The sequence below is a fragment of the Canis lupus genome, chromosome 1 (assembly GCF_011100685.1).
Source record: "Canis lupus familiaris isolate Mischka breed German Shepherd chromosome 1, alternate assembly UU_Cfam_GSD_1.0, whole genome shotgun sequence".
In the NCBI taxonomy this organism is placed as follows: Eukaryota; Metazoa; Chordata; class Mammalia; order Carnivora; family Canidae; genus Canis; species Canis lupus.
In genome coordinates this window covers 41,872,552-41,897,551 of record NC_049222.1, presented here as the reverse complement: position 1 = coordinate 41,897,551, position 25,000 = coordinate 41,872,552, and the positions used below count along the sequence as shown (strand labels likewise).

Here is a 25,000-nt window from a genome sequence, read left to right as displayed (position 1 = left end):
GATCTGTGCTTCCAGGCATCCACTGTGGGGTGGGGCAGGGGTTGTGTTCTTAGACTGTACTCACATGAATGAGGAGGGACACGGTATAACTTTAATTCTGGAAATATTCTTTTTATGAGTTTACAGGGTTCCTTTTTTTTTGGCAAGAGATGCCTTAAATAAATCTGTATTCAAAGGGGAAATGATTTGACTTTCACTGGACTGGAGCCCATCTAACTGCATATCCACATCTAGGAGTGACTGGAGTCACGCTCTTATTAGGTAGAAATTCACAGTAACCAAATCAGGAAATGACTTATCAGACTGTGTTTTGTGACCGGTGATATATTAGAAAACCCAAATAAAGGAAAACTAAAAGAAAGGAAGGAAAAAAGAAAAAAAAAAAAAAAGCCAGTAGAAAGCACAGCATCGTACCTGAACTGGGTTCCGTGGAAGTCGGGTTCATTCAGAACAAGCCTTTAACTTGCTCCGTTTCCGTATCAAGATCTATATCATAGAAGCAGGGCCGGGTCGGCAGCCCCGGCATGGTGCTCATCTGGAGGAGAAAACAGAATATGATATATCAGCAGATGCTGCAAAGTGAGAACTCCGAACACGGTACATCTAATGACCAACGTTACCTACATAATTCAATTCAGCTTCCCATCACTTCGGGTCAGACATACCTGTAGCTCTTTAAATTTGCCATCTGCTATTTCAATCTTTGTTTAGGAAATGAAATAGAAATGGCAGATGTCAACTTCCTGGAAATGGAGACCATTTACCTCCCCCCATGGCCCCATAGCACATCGTAGCTCTGAGACTGATTTTCAAACCGTTTCTTTCTAAATCACACCTTTAAGAAAGTGGAGACCCTTTGGTTGAAGGGGCCAGGGAGTGTGGGTGAAGTGAACAGCAGCCTCCTCCTCACCTGCAAGACACATTTTTGTAAAATCGACAATTCTCCAAGGCCAGTTTGGAAACTGTTGTCCTGATGGCATCTGCTCTGCTCACCGTAAGAACAGTAACCGATGTTTACTGACCCCTTATTCTGCACTAGACGCTATGCCAAGTTTCCCTTTTTTTTTACCCTCCCAACAACCTACAAGGTAGGTAATTTGATTATTATTTCCACGCTACAAGGAAGGATGCTGAGGTCTACAGAGGTTAAACCACTTGCCCAAGATCACACAGGTTGTGAGTGGCAAAATGGGAAATTGGACTGCATGCCTATCACCTCAAATGACTCGTTGAACAACTACCGCGACCGCTGGGGCACTCTATGAGTCTATGGCTTTTACATGGATAACTTAATTAAGTCCCCTACTACCCTTGAAGGTGGGTACTAATTTCAGTCTCAATTTTCCATAGGACAGAGGGCATTCAGGCACAAAGGCATGTGCTCAAGGACATCCAGCAAGTCAGTGGTGGAGACAGGATTAAAACCAGGCCTACCCTCCTTGCTGCTCTGGGGCAGTGTGTCCAGATCAGAGTTTATCAAAGCACATCTCTGCCCACTTGAACCAGAAACCCTTGGTATCCTGGGGAAAACTGCTGATTCCTCCGGTGACTCACACACTAAAACACGGTCTAGGGTCTAGATTGTGAGGCTCCTGGATGATCTAGTCTTCATTGATTATTTTAGTATTTCCTACTATGCTTTAATATTGCACTTTTCACAAAAAGGATGCTCGTTAAGCAGTGCTGCATGCAATCATTTGGAGAAAAGACACCTGGGACTGTGCTTAGCTTAGCTCTTCAAGGATTAAGTGCTGGGTCTTGCAAAACTGCCTGCCCTGGCTGGAGAACATTCTAGTGAGATGATGCTGTGAAAATGCTAGCCCTTACAGCTCCAGGGTCCATGCACTGCTTCCCCCCAGCAGCAGAGCTCAGCTCTCTTACCTGCTACATCCCTTCTGCAATGACTTGGGACATCCCTCTCTGCCATGCGCCACCCACCCCCTGACCCCAGTCCATGATGTGACACCCTCTTGCTGCCTGTACTAGGTATGGTCTGTGGACCAGTAGCATTGACATCACTGTGGGCCTGTTTGAAATTTCAAATCTCAGAACCCACCTCAGGCGTGCTGAGCCAGAATCTGCAACTTTAGCAACTCCTACGTGAATCATGTGCACGTTCCCGTTTGAGAAGCGCCAACTCGGACAGTGTGGCCGAGGAGGTCTCCTTTAGCACAGGGAAGGGGGCTCCCCCTGCTAGGTGTGGTGAGGAGGAAGGGGACAGGAAAGCCTGATTCACCCCTGGCAGGGAGGACATCTGTGCACCTGCTGGCCTCACTAACCATCTGCTCCTCGAGAGTGTGGCGAGGGGGGCTGCGTGTGTGTTCTCCGTGTGGCTGAATGCATCAACACTGAGATGTACAGTGGCTAGCTCCTGTCTGGCTAATTGTATAGGACTGCATGTTAGGGACATCATGGGTTAAAAAGGCTTCGGAGCCCTGCCTGGAATATAGCTACCATTTATAACATGTCTTTGGGAAAATGTGCTCCGGGTTTCAAACAACTAATTGGTTTCAAACAACTAATTGCAAATAAAGTTTCGGCACAGAGCCTGCTTGAGGGTGGGGAGTGGGGGGAACCACTTGCTGTATTTTAAAACTTTACTGATACTGATGGCTACTTATCCTTGTTACGTTTTTGTTCTTAGCAGAGCATTTTTCTCTGGTTACTTCAGTGGCTGCACACATCTGAGGAACCCCAGAAGGAAACCCACGTTTGCTCTTCTAGCACTGGGACACCAAGCACCAAGGTCACTGGTGGCAACTGTTCCGATTTTTTTTTTGCCAGTTGCCTGTGTACAATTCACAATGGATACTCTACAGCAGTTTTCCTGCCTCACTACATTCTGACGTGGGCATTCGAAGATGCCTTTATAATGTGTGTGGGGGTGTGCATTTGGAGAAAGGAACCAGCATTTTCTAGTTTCAGAAATGAATGACCAAGGGACACCTGGGTGGCTCGGTCAGTTAGGTGTCTGCTTTCAGCTCAGGTCATGATCCCGGGGTCCTGAGATCAAGCCCCGCGTTGGGCTCCCTGCTCCACGAGGAGCCTGCTTCTCCCTCTCCTTCTGCTGCTCCCCCTGCTTGTGCTCTCTCTCTGTCAAATAAATAAGTAAAATCTTAAGAGAAAGAAAGAAATAATCATATTTAGCCACAGCAATGCAGCCCCATCTCTTAAATCAACTCTGGAGGTCGAAGGCACATTTAGTAGTTAGAATGTTGCCCAGACTTTGAAGCTTTGGAGGCTGCAATAGTCCTGTCCCCCGGGGCAGATGGCATTCAGAGACAGGCCTAAATCCACACATGGTGAGAAAGTTCAGGAAGAATGCTGTGCACCTTGGCCCATCCGACCAAAGCCACAGTGGCAGCTTGTACTGTAGAGAACACAACTCCACTGCCTGCTTGTTGATGCAATTTTTATTGACGTGAAAATTCAGCGCTTCATCATTAACTTCTTTGGCTGATGTTAAGACAGAGTGTGATTCATGTTATTCCTAGAGCTCCTCTACTGGCTGCAGTGAAGCAGAGCTTGCCTTTTTTTTTTTTTTTTTTTTTTTTGTCATTCCGATTCTTTCAGAGCAAAACTGGGAACTAAGAGGAGCCAAAATATCAAATGATGGGAGGTGTGAAATATGTTTCCTCTATTTTCAACCCATTTCTCTCAGTGGGAGAAAATAAGTTCTATCAGAAGACTTCCATGTTCCTTTCCGGTTATGCAATCATCGCTTCCAAGAATTAGGGCTACTTATTGGGGCCTGGCAACAGCAAACAAAAAAGCAGAGTCTGAAAAGTCTGAAGAGTGAAGGGACTCCCCACCCTGCGGACAAAGAGCGATCCCCAATAAATCTACTTTTATTGATTTATTTATTCATTTTATATATATATATATACATATATATATATAGAGAGAGAGAGAGAGAGAGAGAGACAGGCAGAGGGAGAAGTAGGCTCTATGCAGGGAGCACGATGCGGGACTCGACCCTGGGACTCCAGGATTATGATCTGAACCAAAGGCAGGCGCTCAACCACTGAGTCACTTAAGCATCCCTAAATCTCCTTTTAAAATAAAAGTTCTCCTGCCTAGCCAACACAATATGGAATTATGTTAACAAGGCCTATGACACTCACATCAAATTCTCTCCCAATGAAAAACTCTGTTATCCAAGGGCTGTGTCTCTAGACAAGAGCCAGAACTGTACTATGTTAAAGAAGGAATTTGGACAGCCCTGGGAGCTGACCTCTGGCCCCACGCCTGGGGTCAGAGGTGATCTGTGTTGACTTTATTTGTGTGTCCTCCAAGAAGGCCCCCTGTTTAAAAAAACCGGGAGGCCACTAAATTGTACTTACTTGTCATGCTACATCAATGGATTCTTTTACAAAGGCTGAAAAACAAGGGCTTTTGCCCTTCATGACTGCAGTTTTAACTACAACAAATCTTCCAAATCATTAGTGATTTGGGGCTAAACTTTGGAGAAATGATGAATTCTATGGTATCAACATACATTAAGCCTACGTAAAGAGAAAATATTCATATACTTAAAAGTAGTCATTGTAAGTAAAAGAATATTTTGCATGTGAGTAGAGAGATTATTAAAAATTATGTTTCATGATAGGATCATAAGTTCTACTTAACCACAAGATTGTTGTTGTTTTGTTGTGTTTGAAATTTTTTTGACTTCTCCTTAAATCTACTACTTTTCATACTGCATAAATCATCCAGTTTCATTTTGGTTCAGAAATAAGCATTTTTGCTCACATCTGTTTTGTTCTAGCAGTTCACGATCTGAGGTGAAATCCCGTTCTACACACGTCTTCCCTCCCTCCAAAAGATGATAGAGCACAGTTGATATATATCACCTTGGTTTTAAGAATTGAATGTCGGTTGTAAGAAAATGTAAGAATTGAAAAAGACTGTAATAGTTAACTACATTATGCTATAACTTAAATAAAGAGATTTTTCCTGCTTATGAAATAATAACTCCAAAATGTGCATCCCTTATTAAGCCAAAGTATTTTCTGAGTTGTAACTACAGTGTCCATTGCTTCTCAGCTTTTTGGCTAAGATCAAGCATAAATACAGAGCATGGCAGTATTAGCCCTTAGTAGATATGATCTCTGTTTAGTAGCTAGCAATACTCTGAGAGCATGGGGATGTGTCCTGTTGGAGTACACATCTTTCCTGGTGGCCTATGAGGTCCTGTTCCTGCGTGAAGGGATGCGGTAATGTTTCATTCAACTCAGCAGCCTTTGATGAGGGCTCACTATGGGGACACCAAGGTGCCCAGGACCTAGTCCCCCACTTCCAGACAGAAAGACCAATAAAACAGACCATTGGGATATTTGGACCAAGTCACTTTACTTTTTAGTTAAAAAAAATTTTTTTTTTAATTCTATGATTTTTATATAAAAGGAATTTATATAATAAATTTTTCACTCGTGACTTTCTAAGATGTAAGTCATGTTTGATTACTATAAACATTACCATATTGTGCTTACATATCGTGCCAGTATCACATAGCTGAGATTATTCTGATTTATGTCAATGGCCTTGAATGAAAGAATTAGCAAACACAGTTATTTTTCTCATCGTTTGTAAGGGACGATTATAATTTTCTTTTAGTGGTGGGGAGCTAGTCCCTAACTAACTTTTCTTTCCATTAAAAAAAAAATGTTTTAAATAAAAAAGTAAAAAACAGTAGAAGTAAAAGGCAAAGTTCTGCTCTTATGCTTCCCAGAGGGAAGCCCTGCAAACAATTTCTTTTGTCAACTCCTGGGTTTCTCTTCCTCTTTAAGCATCTCTCTATAATGTATTCTTATATCATTTTGTACAGAAATTGGATAGTTCCACAAGTACAATTCTGAAATTTGATTTTCAGGGAGATTAATACTGAAAATAGGTAACTGGGGTAGTTTCTAAACCATGGAATGCTCGCTGGAGTGCGTGAGGCTAGAGTTGTCACTAACACATTCTATGTGCAAAGTCCATGGGCCTGACTTTTGGAAAAGGAGAGACTGTAGGAGTCCTTTTAGACAGAAACAAAGATAATGTGAAGCAGGGTCTGACTGACCAAATACACAAAGGAAATGGAGAAATCTTGCAACTTTTTTTGCAATGCCTCAAGCATAAGATAAAAAATTCATGTTACATAGGACTAGCAGTTTTGAGTTGAAAGACTTTGAGATGCCTCTCCCTACTCCATAATTTTTTCCTTTATTTGTTCTGATTGTAAGGATGGTACCTCTTAGTCTACTTTCGTTTATGGTTATCAGGAATGCCCTCATGCTGGCTTGCTAAGGAGGACAATGTCCTGCTGGTCACCGTGGCTGGAAGCTCAGAGGTGGCACATGGAAGGTGTGGCTGGGTCCTCTGGTTTCTGTATGCTCTCTGGGTGTTGGCTTCCTGCCTGGTGTGGGCAGCTCCGGGCCAAAGACACCCAGTGTAAGAGAGGATGTCCTCTATTTTTTCTTGATTCCTTTTTTCTATTTATCAATTTTCAAACTCATAATGTGGTGCCCTGACAAGTCCAGTGGTCACACCTCTGGTGCTATGCTAAGCACTTAACATGCGCTATATCCCATTTACTTCCTACAACCCTACAAGGCTGGTGTTACCCCACTGCCATTATCTCCATTTTGCACAGTAGGAAAACAAGACATCATAATGTGCCTCAAATCACACAGCTCTGACCTGGTGGACTGGACTTCAAAGGCAGCGTGACTCCCAAGTCCCAGTGCCAACTGTGGACCCCTACACCTCCCTAAAATCATGGCATTTAGTTCACTGCCCCTTGCTGGCAGCATATGCTCTTGGGTCCCAAAGGGGCAGGAGGATCATCCCAGATCTGAAATTGCACAGAGATGTGAGCCACTGTCGTGATGGAAATCGACACGTTCTATCAAGCTGATTTTTCAGCTACAGCATTCAGGTAAATAGATTTCTGTGAATTTGTAAAGTAAACTCAGTTACTTGACAACTTTAACCTGGATTTCTTTTAAATTATAATACTTATTTAGGGATATGTTACACAGCCTACACTTGGGGTAGTATCTTTCCAAATTACATCTTAAAAATCTCGTCATAGCAGTTAACAGTGAGTAAATCATACCTTTATGACTGTTAAAAAACAATCCCTAACATGGTACACATACAATAACATCAAGAGTTTTTTCTTAAAAATATCAGGCTTGCCACTCTTTAAAGATCATCCATGAGACATGGATTATTTACTCCTATCTGAAAATTGTAAATGCCATTATCCACTGAAATAACTGAAGCGCCACATCAATTCTTACTTAACGATTTCAGGGAAACTGTTGCATAACTAAGTTTGGAATTTGCTCTGGTAACTAATTTTAGCAGGATGGCAAAATCTAAGACAAATCTAAAGCAAGGCTACTGTGGATTAACCAGTTGGTTTCTCTGTCACTTACAGGTTTTGTTTTTATTCATTACCAAAAAGATCCATGAAAGCCACGCTCAAACAGGTGCAGCAATGGGCTCCCAGCAGTTGTGCAGCCTTCCCTGGGGCCCATGAGGAAGGGGAATCACCAGGGCAAAGGCTCTCAGTGAAAGTCTGGTGAATAGCAGTAATTCAATCTAGATTGAGGTATGGCGGGAAGGGCTCATGCCTGTACGACTTGTGTGTTCTTGGGTAAGTTACTTCACTGAGCCTTGTTTCTTTACCTGGAAATACAGTCGGAGTATCAAAATATCTGCATTATAGGTTCTATTTCAAAACTCAAATGAGATAAAGGAAGGACTGCAGTTTAGTGCTTACTACACAATAGAAGCTGTCATCTTTTTTTTTTTTTAAAGATTTTATTTATTTATTCATGAGAGACACACAGAGAGAGAGGCAGAGACACAGGCAGAGGGGAAGCAGGCTCCATGCAGGGAGCCCAATGTGGGACTTGATCCGGGGACTCCAGAATCAGGCCCTGGGCCAAAGGCAGGCACTAAACCGTTAAGCCACCCAGGGATCCCCGCTACTGTCATCTTATTACAGAATGTACAATTGTAATTGTCTAGTGGAGTGAGTTTAAGTTATTTATGGTAGAAAGGGAAATTTGAAAATAGTTCTGATCTATGATGAATTATAGATTTTTTTTTATAACATTTTATTTTTTTTGAGAGAGAGCAAGCACAAATGAGGAGAGGGGCAGAAGGTGAGGGAGGAGCAGGCTCCCCGATGAGCACGGAGCCCAACGCAGGGCTCGATCCCAGGACCCCGAGATCATGACCTGAGCCGAAGGCAGACGCTTAGCCAACTGAGCCACCTAGGCACTCTCAGATTTCTTTTATAAGAAAAAAATGTTCAGCGGTTTTATGAGATTTTCCCTTAACTTTTCTGGCTCTACAAACAATTTTAAAAGCCACGCTTTCTGGCCTTCCTACTTACGGTAATCAAATCTGAAGCTAGCTCCATAATAGTCAAGACCTAAAGTACTCAAGCAAACAGGGACTGTTCTGATTGAGGACAGATCTTATTTTAAAGGAGAAGCCTCTAGAAGTGTGATGATGACTTGAAAGCTAGTGTGACTCTAACCTGAGGTGAGTGGGGAGGAAATGCAGGCTCCGGCCTCTGTGCAGGGCAAAGAAGAGGGGGGCTGTGGGGGCAGAGGCACTATCTGCAGTTGACGGCCAAGTGCCTTGCCAGGAGAACCTCCATCAGCTCTGGCAAAACAAACCAATTGAACAGTGCTTCGCCCTTTGGAAACTCGATATTAAGTAATCAAATTCTGGTTTCTGAGAAGCTCATCATCTGAAAATTAACCATGATGCTCTGGGCATGGTTTTATCCTAAGGTCCTAATGGCAATTAAATAATTATTCTGTAACCCATTTAAAGGGGAGAATGGATGCAGGGGGAGAGGAGAATAAAAAAGAGGAAGGCAGGCGTGGGGGATGAAAACTGCTTTTACTTAGCTGCTCTGGTCTTTCTCCCCAAGGAGCTTGTTACAGAGATGGGGCTGCCCCGTCATTTAGTATTTCCCTTCTGTCTTCACCCCGCCCGGCCCTCCCAACCCCGGCGAAGCTCCTCCGCAGGAATAATAAGCTCCTGCAGCAGGAAAATACAACAAGATGGAGGGAAATTATATCTATTTCTTGAACGTCCCCTCTGTGCTGCTCTTGGGATGGAAGTGGAGTGGTGGTCTGGGGAGGCTGCCTGGAGGAGGGGAGGGGTAGGAGCTGCCTCCTCCAGGGTTCCCTGACCCACCCGTGGCTGGCCAAGTCTCGAGAAGGAAATTGAATTAGGGCAGGATTTAGGACTACTGTGCCACCTAATTTAACTATATTAAAAACTAGAGTTTTATTTTGTTCTGCACTTTTTTTTTAAGTGGTTCAGATCAGATGCTGGCTGAGGGAAGGCATGAGGCATGTAATGAATGGACCAAATGGGGCCCCTCCCTCAGCCATGGGGTGAGGCCCTTGGCTCCAATGGGACTAGCTGGAGCCAGGGCTTTTTTTTTTTTTTTTTTAAGATTTTATTTATTTATTCATGAGACAGAGAGAGAGAGAGACAGACAGACAGACAGACATAGGCAGAAGGAGAAGAAGGCTCCCTGTGGGGAGCCCAATGCAGGACTGGATCCCAGGACCCTGGGATTATGACCTGGGCCAAAGGCAGACACTCAACCACTGAGCCACGCAGGCTCCCCTGGAACCGGGGCTTTGAGTGAGGTTCTAGGAGTGGGGCCCTGGTCCCATAGGACTGGTGGCCCTGTAGGAGGAAGAGTCACCAGAGATGCACGCACACAGAGGAAAGGCTGTGTGAGGGTCAGGCTACCCGAAAGCCAAGGAGGGACCTGGGGACAAACCCTTCCTTCTGACACCCTGCTCTTGGACTTGGGGCCTCCAGAGCCGTGAGGAAATACCTCCTGCTGTTCCAACCCCCAGTCAGTGGTACTCTGTGACAGGCACCCAAGCCAATGGACACATGGTCCTTATGTGGGTAGTTCCTTCCCTGGACACACTTACCTGACGATCTACAGAACGTTTTTCTTCTGTCACTTTCCCCGGTTCCCGGACCGAAACAGTCCTAATTCCGCTACTCACAGAGGCTTCTCTAAACAGAACATTTTTTTCTCATGGAAAGGCAGACAGTAATTACAGGCCCGGGTGTGTGGGTGTGGCCACAGCCGGGCGAGGCACTCGGAGCCATCCCTCCTGGATTCCTCACCTTCTTCACCCGTGTCATCCCCCTTCCTTCCTGCCCATGCCTCCAGCACTCCGGGGGCCCTGCAGCTGCCTAGACCTGCTTCCTCTGGGTTAATGTCATAGAAGAAATAGAAAACTGGGGACCCCTTGTCTGCATCATTCACAATTCATGTCCCCACTTCTGTTTCTCACAAACACATAGACCACATTAAGAATAAGGCAAGACGCTACGAGAGCAAGATGACAGATTCTCTTCATTTACATTTAATTTTTTTCAAAGTAAGTCATGTACACTGCCTAAAAGGTCACATGGTTCGTTGTGGTAGGAAAGGACAGTCCCCGTCTGCCCCTGCTCGCCGGCCCCCGACCACACTCCTACTCCACAGAGGAAGCCCCAACCAACTCCTAGTTTTGCTTTTTACTGTTCGCTGCTCTGGATTTTGCAGCATCAGTTATTGTCTGCTGGCTTTCTCATACGGATGATGAGGATTTAGTTCTTTTACATCCTATACCACTCCCGTCCCCCTCCTCTCCTCTTTCCATCTCTCAAATGTACAACTATCATTGCCTTTGGTTGGGTCAGGATTTATAGGACTATAAATATGACTCAGAGTGAGGCCATCATACATATTCTGAGCACATTCCCATTCTGGTGCCGTTCTCACTTCTAGAGTTAGAAACTGTCTTGCACGGTCATTAGCTCAGCTTGCTATGTGCCTATCATCCATGCACCAACACCCTGGGACAGAACTCCAGGCCAGCCTTCCTGTGGCCAAGCGTGACATGAGCCTCCCTTGTAGCCTGTCAGTGCCCTTCTTGCAGGCCAACAAAACAACCGTCTGGTGGGATCACTCTTTGCCATGCTCCTGGGGATTCCTTTCTAGTCCTTTCTATTGTCTGTTTCCATGTGCTGTACCCACATCATGGTAGATAAACCGTGTGGTGACTTTCAGTAACTGCACCTTCATGGTGAGACCTGTTGCTTGCCCTAAACCAAGAGAATATAGCAGAGGTGATGGGATGGTGCTTGGTCTTTTGCCCCTGCTGGCTTTCAGTGAGTACCATGTTAGAAAGGAGCTAAGGCAGCCACAAAAGCCACATGTAGTCCCCCAAAAGCTGATGGCCAACAAAAAGCTGGGCCCTCAGTCTTACAAGGGCTGGGCCCTTGAGTTCTTACAGAACTCAAATCTGCCAACAATGCTGTAAGTGTGAAAGTGAGACCACAGTACCAGCTGAAGCCATGACTGTGGCACAAAGGACACAACTTAGCTAATCTGTGCCTGGACTCCTGATCCATGACAACTGTGAAATAATAAATTATTATTTATTATTATTATAATTTATTATAATAAATTATAAATTTATTATAATAATAATTTATTATTATTATAAATATTATATTGTATTAAGTTGCTACATTTGTGGGAATTTGTTATACAACATAGAAAATAGAAAATGAATACCCGTATCTTCTTCTTTTAAACACTTTTCCTAGTGTTTTTCTACTTGCAACTTCATTTTATTATTTTTTTTTAGAGAGAGCTTCCACACGCAGGTGTGCTGGAGCAGGGGAGCAGAGGGAGAGGCAGAGACAGAATCTCAAGCAGGCTCCATGGTAAGGATGGAGCCCAATGTGGGGCTCAATCTCATGACCCTGAGATCATGACCTGAGCCAAAATCATGAGTTGGGCGCTCAACTGACTGAGCCACCCAGAAACTCCACTGCAACTTTATCTTAAAAACTGGTCTTTATTTAGTAACTTGGCATACAATAAGCTGCCCAAGTTCAAGGATTAAGTTTACTAAATGTTATTACAAAACAAGTTGCTATCAACACATATACAGATCTTTATAGGGGTCTTTGTATGTTTCGTTTCTCTTGAGTAAATAATTAGGATTTTTTGGGGGGGGCATATAGTAGGTATGTTTAATAAAGACTTACCAACTTATTTTCTAAAGGGGTTGTACTGTCATGCATTCCTCCCAACAGCATAGGAGAATTCCAGTTATTCCACAGCCTCACCAACATTTGGTATGGTCAGTCTTTTTAATTCTAGATATTCTAATAGCCATGTAGTGGGATCTCCCTGTGGCTTTAGTACGCATTTCCCTAATTTTCATGTGCTTATAATCCATATATTTTCTGGGATGAAGTATCTACTCAAACCTTTTATTAATTTTTTAAAGGAGTTGTTTGATTTCTCATTATAGGGTTCTGAGAGTTCCTTCTACATTCTGGATACAAGTCCTTATTAGATAGATGACTTGCAAATGTTCTTTCTGCTCTGTGGCTTATTTAGTTTCCAAATATTTGGGGTTTTTCCAGATGTCTTTCATTGTTCATTTCTAATTTAATTCCATTGTAGTTAGAGAACCTATTTAATGTTCTTTGCTCTAGTTCTATTTTGATACCACTCTAGTTTTCTTTTGATTGCTCCAAGTATTTTTCCAGTCCTTTTCTTCATAAACTACTTATGTCTTTACATTTAACGTGGGTTTTTTGCTTCCTATGTTTGAGACTTGCATTTCTGGTCAATCTGACAACTCTGTCATTTAGACCATTTATATTTAATGTGATTACTGACATAGCTGGGTTTAAATCTACCACCTTGCTATTTGTTTTCTCTGTTCCTTGTCTCCTCTTTTTCTTCCTTCTTTGGATTGGGTATTTTTATTGATTTCATTTTCTTTCGTGGTCGTTTTATTTACTACAACTCTTTGCTGTATTATTTTAGTGGTTTCCTTGGTGTTTATGCTACACACACTTAATTTTTCACAATGTACCATCGAGTGATATTATTCTACTTCATATATAGATCTTATGCTACTGTGGCCATATATTTTGCTTCTATATATTTTATATACTCCACATTTTTATTATTTTTGTCTTATACAGTCATTTATCTTTCAAAGAGACTTAAATACTAAGAACAGAAGTCTTTATGTTTACCCATGTGGTTACTATTTCTGGTACTCTTCAGCCCTTTGAGTAAATCCAGGTTTCTGACTGGTCTAATTTTCATTCTGCCTGAAGGATGTCTTTTAATATCTCTTATACTTCAGGTTGGCTCATGATCAATTCTTTCAGCCTTTGCTTCTCTAATAAAGGTCCTTATTTCACCATAGCATTTGAAAGACATTTTAACTGGGTAAAGAAACCTAGGTTGAGAATTTTCTTTCAGTACTTTAAAAGATGTCACTCCACTGTCTTCCGGTCTGCATTTTTTCGGATGAGAAACCAGCTGTCAATTTATCTTTTTTCCCTCTGTACATAATGTGTCTTTTATCCTTTGCTTATTTTTATGATTTTCTCTTTATCATCGGCCCCAAGCAATTTTGTATATTAAAAAATATTTTTTATTGAGGTATAATCGACCTATAACTTTATATTAGTTTCAGGTGTACAACATACTGGTTTGATATTTGTATATATTGAGAAATGGTCACCACACTGAGTCTAGTTAACATCTGTCACTATGCATAGTCAAAAAATACTTTTTCTTGTGATGATGAGAACTTTTAAGATCTATTCTCTTATCAATGTTCAAATTGATTATAGTCATCCTGCTGTACATTACATCCTGTGACACTGCCTCTTTATAACTGGAAATTTGAACTTCTGACCCCCTTCACCCATTTAAGGAATTTGATTAAGATGTGCCTTGATGTAATTTTCTTCATGTTTCTTGTATTTGGAATTTGCTCAATATCTCAGTTCTGTGGGTTTATAGTTTCTGTCAAATTAGGAAAATTTTGGCCATTATTTCTAAAATATCTCCACTCTTCTTTTTTTCTCTCCTGTGGGACTCTAATTATATGTAACTTTCATCACCTGAAATTGTCCCAAAGTTCAGATACTCTTTTTTTTTTTTTTTTTTTTAGCCTTTGTGGTTTCATTTTAGATAGTTTCTACTGTTATGTCTTCAAGTTGACTAATCTTTTCTTCTGTATTATCTAATCTGTTATTAATTAGAATACTTGTTCATCTTAAACACTATAGTTTTTATCTCCAGAAATCTGGTTTGTCATTTTTATGTCTTCTAGCTCCACTTAACATGTTAAATCTTTCCTCTGGTTTCTTGAACATATAGACTACCATTATAGTAACTGTTCTAATGTCCCTGCCTACTAATTCTATCATCTGTCACTTAAAGGTTAATTTTGATTGACTTTTCTCATCATAGGTTGTATTTTCCTACTTGTTTGCATGCCTGGTAATTTTCGACTGATTGTCAGATATTTGATCTTGTTGGATCCTGGATATTTTTGTATTTTTATAGTTAGTTCTGAGACACATTCAGTTACTTAGAAACAATTTGATCTTTTGGGATTTTGTTTTACAGTGTTGTTGGGTGGGGCTGGAACTGTATCTAGTTAGGGTTCATCTTTCTTCTACTGAGAGGCAAGATCTTTCTTAGTATTCTAACCAGTGTCTCTTGATAATGAGGTTAAAGCACAGGAAGCAGGTGCCTCCTTCCTGGCCATCTGTGGAAGCCATGCACTAGTCCCTCTAATTCTTTTAGGTGATCCTTTCTCTGTCTTCCAGTAGTTTCTCTACAGACAGGCACTGATCCCTTGAAAACTCAAGAATGACCCTCTGTGGGCCTTCAGAACTCTCTCTTGCTCTCTCTCTGCACAGCCCTTTCATCTCTGGTATCTGCCCTGCAAACTCTAGATGCTTTAGTTTCCCTGGAACCCCACCCACATGTCTTCAACTTAGTGAGATAGCTGAAATCTTCTAGGTTTCCTCTCACTATGCAGCAGCATGAAACCTTTCCTCCAGGCAGTAGTGGAGGCCACTTGTAGGGCTCAACTTGTTTCTCATTTCTCAGGGATCGGTATCTTTTGTTGCCTGATGTCCAGTCTTGTGCAATATTTTCTAAAATACTTTGTCTAGTTTTTTAGTTATTTCAAATGGAAGGGTAAATCTTGTCCCTCTTATTCTGTCTTTACTAGAATGCAATTTACTTTATTTTTTTTAAAGATTTTTATCTATTTATGTGTGTGTGTGAGAGAGAGAGAGAGAGAGAGAGAGAGAGAGAGGCAAAGACACAGGCAGAGGGAGAAGCAGGCTTCATGCAGGGAGCCCAATGCCGGACTCGATCCCAGGACTCCAGGACCACACCCTGGGCTGAAGGCAGGCGTCAAACCGCTAAGCCACCCAGGGATCCTGAATGCAATTTACTTTTAAGACAATTATACGCCATTGGGTGAAATATTATTATGTTATAAATGTGAGTATGAATTTTATAGGTGATGGCGGTTTTAGAGGTTACTATTATGCTACTTACTCTACCTACAAGGTAAGGTTATTGGAAACATGGTATTTTTACATACAATAACAGACTTAGACTTTAAGATATATAGTCCAAGAATGAAATTACGTTAATAATTAAGGACCAATGGCACAATACACAGGGCTAAAAATCATTTTCTTAAACCCGGAGCCAAAATTCCATTCATTTATTAACATGTAAAATAAATACAAGAATTTTCTGCATGTGTGTGTGTAAAAAGTTCATAATCTTTAAAAAGAAGCATGAGAAATTCTATACTTGTAATGTAGATTAACGTGTGTGCTTTTTAAAAAGCAAATTGTAGAAATGATGAGGAATAAAAGAACATACATTTATGTTTAATTCGGAAACCAATATTAAATTGGAAACCAATATTAAAAATAAGAGGCTTCTTTAGTTACTGCTTAGTTATCTGCTTTTCTCAGAACAAGCTGGTTTTCTCTAACTTTTCCTTTTTGGCAGTCAGCTCCTTACTTCATTGCTTTGCTACTGACACAAGCAGGGAGAACCATTTGAAGTTCAGCGAGCCTCCATCAGCTGCCCTCTCAGTGACCTTGGTGAATGAAAGCTTCTCATGATGGCACATTCTCAAATAAATCTGTGGCTCAGGCATCTGACAAGTGTCTGAGTTATTCACTAACATGTTGAAGTACAGTGATACCATCAGCCTACTAGCTATTTTCCCACAGAAACCAAGCCAATAAAGCCTGAATTTTTCATATACTTATATATAGAGAGAACACAAATTATCAATGCAGATGCACTTTCCGTCAGCAAGCAATTGTATCAGCACCACCTATCTCCCAGCTTAGTTTCATTTTCACCATAATCTCACTCTTCCTTCCTTCTCATCTACTTCCCCAACCATTACACCTATTGTAATGTCATTTTCTGGAAGCCAAAAGTCAACCTGATGCTTACGTGAAAATTTAATTTCAAGCACGTACATCTAGATGAAGCAGGATGGCAAACATTTATTTCATACACTGTTATGTTTCAGAGGTGACTGGAGCAGGGTTCCAATTTCTCTAAATGAACTGGGACCGGTAGGGGGCTTCCAGACCAGCTGTTTCCCCTCTGTGCAGTCAGTGGGGATTTCCATGGGGAAAGGACTAGGACTGGCTCTCTGCCTCAGGCCCTGAAGGCCCTGATTGGCTTTGGGATGAGAGGGTCATCAGAAAGACCTTAGGAGGGAAGTGATCCCTGGCTAGGCAGTTTCAAAGAACCAAGGACACATGATGCTTACTCCAGAAACACTGAGGCCCACTTGCAGAAGAGAAGTTGTTATGGCAAAGTGGTTTGGCTAATAGTGGAAAGGGGCACTTTCTTAGATGAGAAACCAAAGTTATAAATCCAGGGTAAGGGACTGCAATAGGAAAACAATAGAGTGGTGACTTTGATCGAGGGGGAGGAATAGTAAAGGGAAAAAAGCACAGAGTGAGCTAGAATCTACTGTATGGATTTTGTATTTAGCTTTTGTCATGAATGGCCAATATCCAAAAGTCTTGTGGCCTGTCAAGCAAGCAAGAGAGCAACTGGTTCATTTTTGACCACACCTTACTCCTCCTGGCTGTATCACTGGGAGGGCTACGGAGATCCCATTAAAAAAAAAAAAAAAAAAAAAAGTACCTAATTTTTAAAAACAATGTGATCTCCATGTACCTGGGTATGGGCTTTACAACTGCCATCGTTTTGGAATGAAGCCACAGCTAAAATACTATACGGTAGAGGTGGATGAACTTAAAATATGAAGTCAATACTCAATGTACCCCAGCCCCCTGGCCCCTTGCCACTGGACCTGCCTTTCCCAGCATCCCAGTCTGAATTCCTCATCTTTCACCAAGACCATCCCAGATTATGATGGATGTACGGACTGCAATAAAACGATACCATAGTTTTAGTCCTTTCCAAAAATTTAATGAAATCAGACATACTGGCACAAGTCCACAGGAAAGGAATCAAAGCTGGATACCATGATCACTGCTTCAAAGAAACTGAGCTGAGTTCAAAAGAAGTAAGGCTGTGGACAAGTATGAATGCCATTCTTAAGGCTACTGATGGTCCATCCCGTGAATGGACCACTGCTGACAATGCTAAATGTGGGCAAAATGGTTACTTTCTGGCCTACGTAAGAAAGTTCTGAAATTTTTAGCTTTTATTTTCTGCCAAGTTTAATTGTCCTGCATTGTAAGTAAAGGATTTTTAAGTTGAAAGTTTATGCAATTCTTAAGAAGCTTCAGAAATTTCTACTCAACTTTTGAAAAAAAAAAAAAAAATTTGGGCTGTATACTCAGAGTCTCGAGAGAGTCTCCTGGGATTCGTGAATGGAAACATTAAAAGCCCGAAAAAAGAAGAAAGGTCAGAGAGTGGGCTGGGAAGCATATGGATGTTGTAACTGAATCCTCAGTTCAAGAAGAAGCTGACCTGTGGCAGCTAGTTGGAGCCATGAGGAAATGCCTCAGGATTTGAAAGCCCTGGTAGCATTATTAACCGCATCCAAGAATAAAAAGTGAAAACTGATACTGGAAAATCCTGAGGTGTCTCCATCTTCATCACTGATAAGATCTTGGCTCAAGTTCCACTCAATGGGTCAGTAGGCAAAAGGCATCGGTGCCCCGTGAAATCACAATGTGGCTTTTTACTTCGGTGTGGTCAGGCACGCATGCCTCTGTTGCTACAGACAAGAGGACAGCATAAACTCCCCTTTGTCATCTTCTGATTTAATCAAAACAGTGCTGCTATCAGATCTGTATTCTAGCTGTTATTTCAGTTTGTTTACCCAGAAGCCTCCTCTACTGCCAATGGAGTGAATCAGAATTGTGTTATCTGTTTAGCATTAATCATCTCTTTCATGTAGCTATGCCTGGGAGTAAACCTATTATTCAAATGCTACTTTCAAGTCCTCTTGGATGTCCCTTCATGCCTCACAAAAAATTACAAACGTGCAATAAAAAATAACCATCTGTGGTTTGCAGGCACTGAGGCCCCCATGCGATACATGGGATGCTGTGTCCACGCGACATCAGCAGAAAGGAAGAATGAATGGTGATGGCAAGTTGCCACTTACGTTCCAGCTCCTGGAGAAGTGACCTTGTGGTAGGCCTGGGTCACTGGGTTCGAGAGATTTCACTCTCCGAGTACGTGGAGATACGTGCTTACGTATGGAGTCATCTACCTTACTTATGTGTAACAGGCAATCTTATTTCCAGTGTTAGTAGGCAAGAAGCTGTTATTTATTCCTTGTGAATCTAACAAAAATTGATTTAAAAGAGGGATGAAATAATTTGTGATATATATATATATTTTAATTTGTGATATTTTTAAGTGGTCAAACAAATGGGAGTTGATTTTATGATAATGAAAGGGATATGGTTTTAACACTTACTCAAATGTATTACAAAGACCTACATACACTGGTTTAATGCTGAGCATGAAAGGAATGACATGAACAATGGTAGGAATTTTGTGGGAGTAAGATGAGAAAACTTAAGTTTGAGAGGATCCTTCTTAGGGAGCTGGGGGGCCTCAATCATCCCAAAAAGGATGCATGCACTCTGGTTGCTGACTTTTTGGAAGGGCTAGTCACAGATGAAGGATCAACCCACTTTTCCTGTTGTTCTTTTTAAGCCAAATCATTATTTTTAAGAAACCAAGTGCTATCCAACCTCTATGAGTATGAGGACTTCTTTTTGAAGTAGAAAATGAGTTCCTATGTGTAGAATCCGTTAAGCATGAAAACATGTCAGAAGAAGGACCACTGTAAATGGAGTGCTAATGACCTTAAAGGACTTTATAAGGATAGAGGAGGTTCCTCTTCCTCTGAGACAGTGAGTTTTAAGTGTAAAGTAGGTCATTTGGTGACAGGAAGGGCATCACTCCAAGGGAGGCTAGACTGAGGACCGGAGAACAAAAGCCAGAATCCTGACCTCAGCTGAGGCTAAAGCCACACAACCCTAGAGTTTTTGTTTTCTGGGTCAATTCCTTCCCTCTTTTTGTATAAGTTTTGAGTTGAGTTTCTTTTATTTGCACCTAAAACAGCCTGACAGTGAGCATCAGGCCACACTGGCAAGGAATGGTTCTGCCATCGGCCCCTGCTCAGGGCCCTAGGTCTCCAGAGAAGCGAGGTGCTGGAAAGAGGCAGGAGAGGGGTCAGAAGCCACCAGGGGAGCTGCGGCTGTGGTGCCTGAGTCCCCTGCAGGCCTTCCTTCCCTTATCTATGGGAAGGAAGGCCTGCATGCTCATTCGCTTGACTGAGAAGCTCTTCCTTTTGTTAACCTTTCTGTTCGCCTGGAGTGGTCTTTCAGATACTCCTAAATCCAATCACACCAAAGGTTTAAAACTGTACATAAATGTGTAGGAGGTCATTTAAGAATATTAACACATTTTGCAAGATTAGCAAACAGTTGCTATCTTGAAAAGTTGTAGGTTATGATTTGGTTCAATTTTATGTATATATATATGTGTATATATATATACGTATATATATATACACATATATATATACGTATATATATTATATACGTATATATATATACACATATATATATACGTATATATATTATATACGTATATATATATACACATATATATATATAGACACACACATATATATGTGTATGGTGAGTATAAAACTAATCTTTGTTAAATTGTAAAAAAAAAAAATCAAACCCCTATTTCTAATAAGTTAAAAACAATTTAACACTTCAAGGGAATGTTTCAGGAATTTAAGACATGGCACAAAGAGACAAATTTTAGATTTACAAAAATGAAGTTAATTTCTTTGGAAGTGAACTCTGCAAATGAAATCAGTGGTTTTTAAGAGACAACTCCTCAAATTGACTATTTTTGCCAAATATTGACCTTATTTTCATTCTTTGATTTTCCAAGTCTTTAAAATAGTATATTTTTAAGACAAACAATTTGATTATGTATTTTGAGAAACTCTCAATCTGTGAGTTCATCCAGGAGTGGCCGGGTCCCAGTGGAAAGATTCATGACAAAGATACACTGATTATCTTTTAAACTTCCCCAAATGCTCACAACTCCTTGCAGCAACTATAATATTATACTGTACTCAATTCAAATTATTGCCCCCTTGGAAAAAAAAAACAAAACAAAACACCAAAAACTGGAACACAGTTCAGATCTTTGGTTTTAAAGGTATGTTTTCAAACCCTTCATTAATTTCCAACTTGAGGCAAGATAATGTAATATGACAGCTGCCATTACTTCCCCCTTCCCATTTTTGACTTTGGGTGTTTAATTATTCTGTTTTCTTAAATGTCTAAATACATTTGCATAAGTTTGCAACAGTATCAAATGGAAGGATTCATGAATTTGTCAATATTATTTTTGGCTTGCTTCATGGAACGGAAACGTGCTATGTTAAAAGCACAAAATTCTGAACAGGGAAATAAGCAAATTGCTCTTACATCTGTATAAAACATATTTGTTGGTAAAATAGAAAAGAAAAGAAAGATGGGTGTTTAACTGGATTACTCATCTTGCAAAATATTCAGTTTTCCTATACTATGCTGCACAACGTCAATTAATCATGTTGGAAAGCTGAAAGAACAAAGACTGTTTTGATGACACATGAGACAGTAAATGAAGCTGAGATAGGAATAAAGACTGGAGGGATAAAGACTGGTATTTTGATTCTTTTTCAGTCTATATGATCAGATGATACAAATGATTCCAACTTGGTTTATAATCTAAGTTCTACCATTGAGTTTGACTTTGTCCATGTTTTCTCACATTCCGAGACAAATTAAAATAATGCAATACTTTCTGTTAATAACCACACAAAAAGTAGCAAACACATGTAAATGTAACCAATCTAGCCATAAATAGGCCAGAATGAACATTAGAGAAGGTTAAGTGGTTAGGCACCAAGGTTACCTCCTAGAACCAAAGCCAAATTACATGTGTTGAGCTGAACGGATGTCTCATAGGACTGCAGTCTCTCTGCCTTCTTGTCTGCTCTATGCAAGTGTACGGCCACCCAAGAATGAAATCCAAAACTGAATAAATATGCAGCAACCTCATTTTACAGTCTTCAAGTTACACCTTATCCTTTATCAGAGCTTCAAGCAAATAATTAACTTGTTTTGAGTTTGACTTATTTTCATTTCCCATATCCAAGGGGTCACCCTGTTCACCTTTGCCTCCAACATACACCTAATACACAAAATGTGCTTACTTATCTCGCTCCTGGTCCTAGGGTATGAGTAATGTCACAGCAAAGGCTTTGTCACATTTATTTTTTTTATTTGCAGTGGCTTAGAGTGCCTGGAAATATAAATACATGAATAGACATGAGAGTAAAGAGGAGAAAGAGGTCTTAGTAATCTATTGCCTTTTGATACCCAAGGTGAATTGAACATCACTGACTGGCTTAGAAATTCCATTCAGGTGAAGGACTTGATGTGATCAACTTGACTTTTCAGGTTCTAAGGATCAGGCTTTTGGTGATTGAGTTGCATTAAGCAACTTACAAAGGGCCTGTTTTATAATCTAAATGCCATTTTATTAATTTACAAACAATGTATGACTGCCATTTTGAGAGACGGTGTGGAATGATGGGAAAAGCAACAGACGTGAGACAGAAGAATGTGTAGCCAGGGCACATTGAGGAGATTGTTTTCTTGATTATGTAATGGGACAGGTAGACCAGATGACCTCTAGCATGATGATTTGGAGAAACACAATGTTGGGCTTTCTCACCGCCTGACTTTGGTTATAACTACTTTCGAGGTGCTAATGACTCCAGAATTTATAGCACAGATCTCTTTTATCAACCCTAGATCCAATACCCCATTGTCCAGTCAATGTCTTCACTTGAATGAATAACAGATGCATCACTCAACCTGGTCAAAGTGGAATTCATCATCGTGCAGCAAAGAGTTAACATAGCAGGCCGAAGAATGCTATCCTTACACCTGCTTGCAAGGCTGGTATCTGGAACTTGGACTCTGGGAGGGGTTCCTTCCATCCTCTAACTCCCAACGGTGGCTAGCCACATGGTTTACACCAAGCATGCTTTGTTTTCTGGAGTCTGGAATTTGGTATGCGCCAGGCAGAGGGGTGATCAGCCCCTGAAAAAAGTACTAGGTGCTGAGTCTCTAATGAGCTTGCCTGGCAGACCACAGTTCCTATGTGTTGTCACAATTCAATGTCAGAGGGATTAAACAGGTTCAGTGTGACTCCACTAGAAGAGGGGTCTAGGAAGCGTGAGCTTGGCCTGCTCTGGTCTTTACCACACATGCCTTTTCCCTTTGTGGATTTTGTTGTAATAAGTCATAGCCTCAAGTATGAATATATGCACGATCTATGACTTGGTCTGGTGACTCACTGAACCTGGGGGTCGTCTTGGGTTCTGTTATCTTCTGCCTAAAGCTGTTTGTTTTTCTTATTGTTTATCTAAATCAAGAACAAATAGACTGCCTGGAGGAGCAAGTCAGAAATATGAGCCCGTCTTGAATTCTCTCCTCCTCTCTGCATTCATTCAGTCCAGTTTATTTGACCCCCCTCCTTGTATCTCTCACACCTGCCTCCTTCTCTCATCTCCCTAGACCTTGGTCTAGACCCATGAATTTGCCTTCTACTACTACCACCTCTTAACTAGGCTTTCACCCTTCTAATCTCTCTTCTTTACACTCCCCCCTCCAGACTGCTGTCTGCGGGATCTTTCTGAAATGTAAACACAATCTCCAGGCCCTGGGGGTTGTATTCTTGCCCACTGTCACTGCTCACACTCACTCAGAATCTTGTTGCTTGCACACATGATCGCTGTGACACAGAATTTTAGCAGTGCTTTCTAATGCCTCGATGCTTTCTGTTTACTGCTTTCCTGTCATATAGCATCTGGCTAACCTGTTCTCATCTTTCACAATCAGGCCGATCCCATGCCCAGCCTGCCAGCCCTGAGTGCCACCTGCTCCATGGGCTTTGGAGCACATTCATGCGCTCAGTCTCTCAGAAGGAAAGAGCTCTCTACTTTTCAAGCATCTCTATATTTAAATGCTGTCCCTCACCAGCCTTTGAACTCCCCAAGGGCAAGGTCCAGGCCTTTGTTGATTTGTTGTTCTTTCTCATGGCCTAGTGCACAGCACTCCTCAATAAATATCGAATGAGTGAATCAGAAATAAGGAATTTGTGTGGTTGCACAGTGATGCATTTAATTAGCTAGAATGGCTCCATGAATCATCACTGTTTGCCTGAGTATCTCAAGTGTATCTAAAGGAAGAGGATTAGTCAATGAGAAGATCAGTTTCAATGAGAGAACTCTGCCACCTGATTGTTTTGGTGATGACAATAAAAAAAATCTCATTCCTCAGTGCCCTCCTTTTCTAAATTCCAGGTAGTACTATACCTTCTGCTGCCCGTATTCCACCCCGGGGCAGTGAATTTAATTATTTGCTATGTAAATATTACTGGAGTTGTTTTGATCAGATTTTCTGAATTACTTCCCACAAATTCAGTGCTGTTTATCTTAGAGATGTCCGCTTACTGACCTTGGCCGGCTTTGCCCTTCACTTAAATCCTAATATCTTCCTCCAAGTTTCTACTGTTTCCTCCCTACATTACATGAAGGATTTGAGTCTGGAACCAAGCAAAGCCAAAATCTACTGGAAGCATTGACTTCCTCATAAATAAAACGGATGATTCCCTGGTACATTATGTAATACACTGAGGAGGAGCCTCTCCTTACCACGTCCTGGCTGATCTATATGTGCCCACAGGACAGACAGCATAGCCAGTCTCCGGCATGAGGATCTAAATGCCATGTCAAGGACACTGGAGGAACTGCTCTGGGACATGACTATCTTCATGCAGTTTGGTTAGCAGTAAATACTCAATATCTCTAATAGTTTCCAGGAATGAAAACTACTCAACAAAATGGTAAGAGAAAAGCCTCAATACTTAGGGAAGTACGCGATAGGTTTTATAACATCTGCATCATTTCGTAGTTGTCATTTCATAAGAAAGAAGAACAATCTTAAATTTTATATTCTGATTTTATAAAACACCAGTCAAGAGCCAGTTTATAACTACAGAGGCTTAAAATTAACAGGTACCTGGGGAAAGGATCCGTCCTATGAGGTGTAGGAACTTGGCTCTGTGGCAGAGGCAAGACCATGAGTGCAGATGTCCCAATTCAGTCTACTCACCACTGCACCATCCTGGCCTTCACCGATTAGCTGTCTTTTGGTTTAAAAAAGAAGTTCCTTTAGAAATATTGTGAAATGTATAATGTTGGTGAATTGTTATCTAATGAGTTAAAATGGCAAAATAACAACCATTGGCACACATGTGAGATGTCCTCTCCCCGCCACTGCTTGGCCAGGCCACACCCACCTAGCCCTGCAGGCGGGGTCCTCGGAAAGGAGGGGACCAGGGCTTTCTAAAGCATGGAGTCAGGGGGCCACATGAGCCATGGCCTTTCCTTCTTGCAGGACAAACCATACCTTTCCTCCTAAACCATAACTTTTATGATAGAGCTCTATCTTCAGGGTTAAATGGGCTCCTGTAGGCTAATTACCATCT

The 25,000-nt window shown here is 41.3% G+C and overlaps 1 protein-coding gene and 1 long non-coding RNA gene across 3 annotated transcripts in view; one reads left to right on the top strand and one right to left on the bottom strand.

Moving 5' to 3' along the window:
* The window catches only part of MTHFD1L (methylenetetrahydrofolate dehydrogenase (NADP+ dependent) 1 like), a 187,050-nt gene that overhangs the window by 6,568 nt on the left and 155,482 nt on the right, over positions 1-25,000 (bottom strand). The window contains exon 27 of the mRNA XM_038526323.1: positions 415-535. Coding sequence (XP_038382251.1) covers positions 446-535 — 90 coding nt within the window. The 3' untranslated portion in view covers positions 415-445. The remainder of the gene's footprint in view (positions 1-414; positions 536-25,000) is intronic.
* LOC111095761 lies at positions 6,699-23,155 on the top strand. Of its 2 annotated transcripts, none has more exons than XR_005353682.1 (4): positions 6,699-6,922; positions 7,430-7,648; positions 11,691-11,769; positions 22,258-23,155. It is a non-coding gene; the product is annotated as an uncharacterized LOC111095761 (long non-coding RNA). The 2 variants fall into 2 exon arrangements; XR_005353681.1 differs by lacking the exon at positions 22,258-23,155 and adding an exon at positions 15,914-16,056.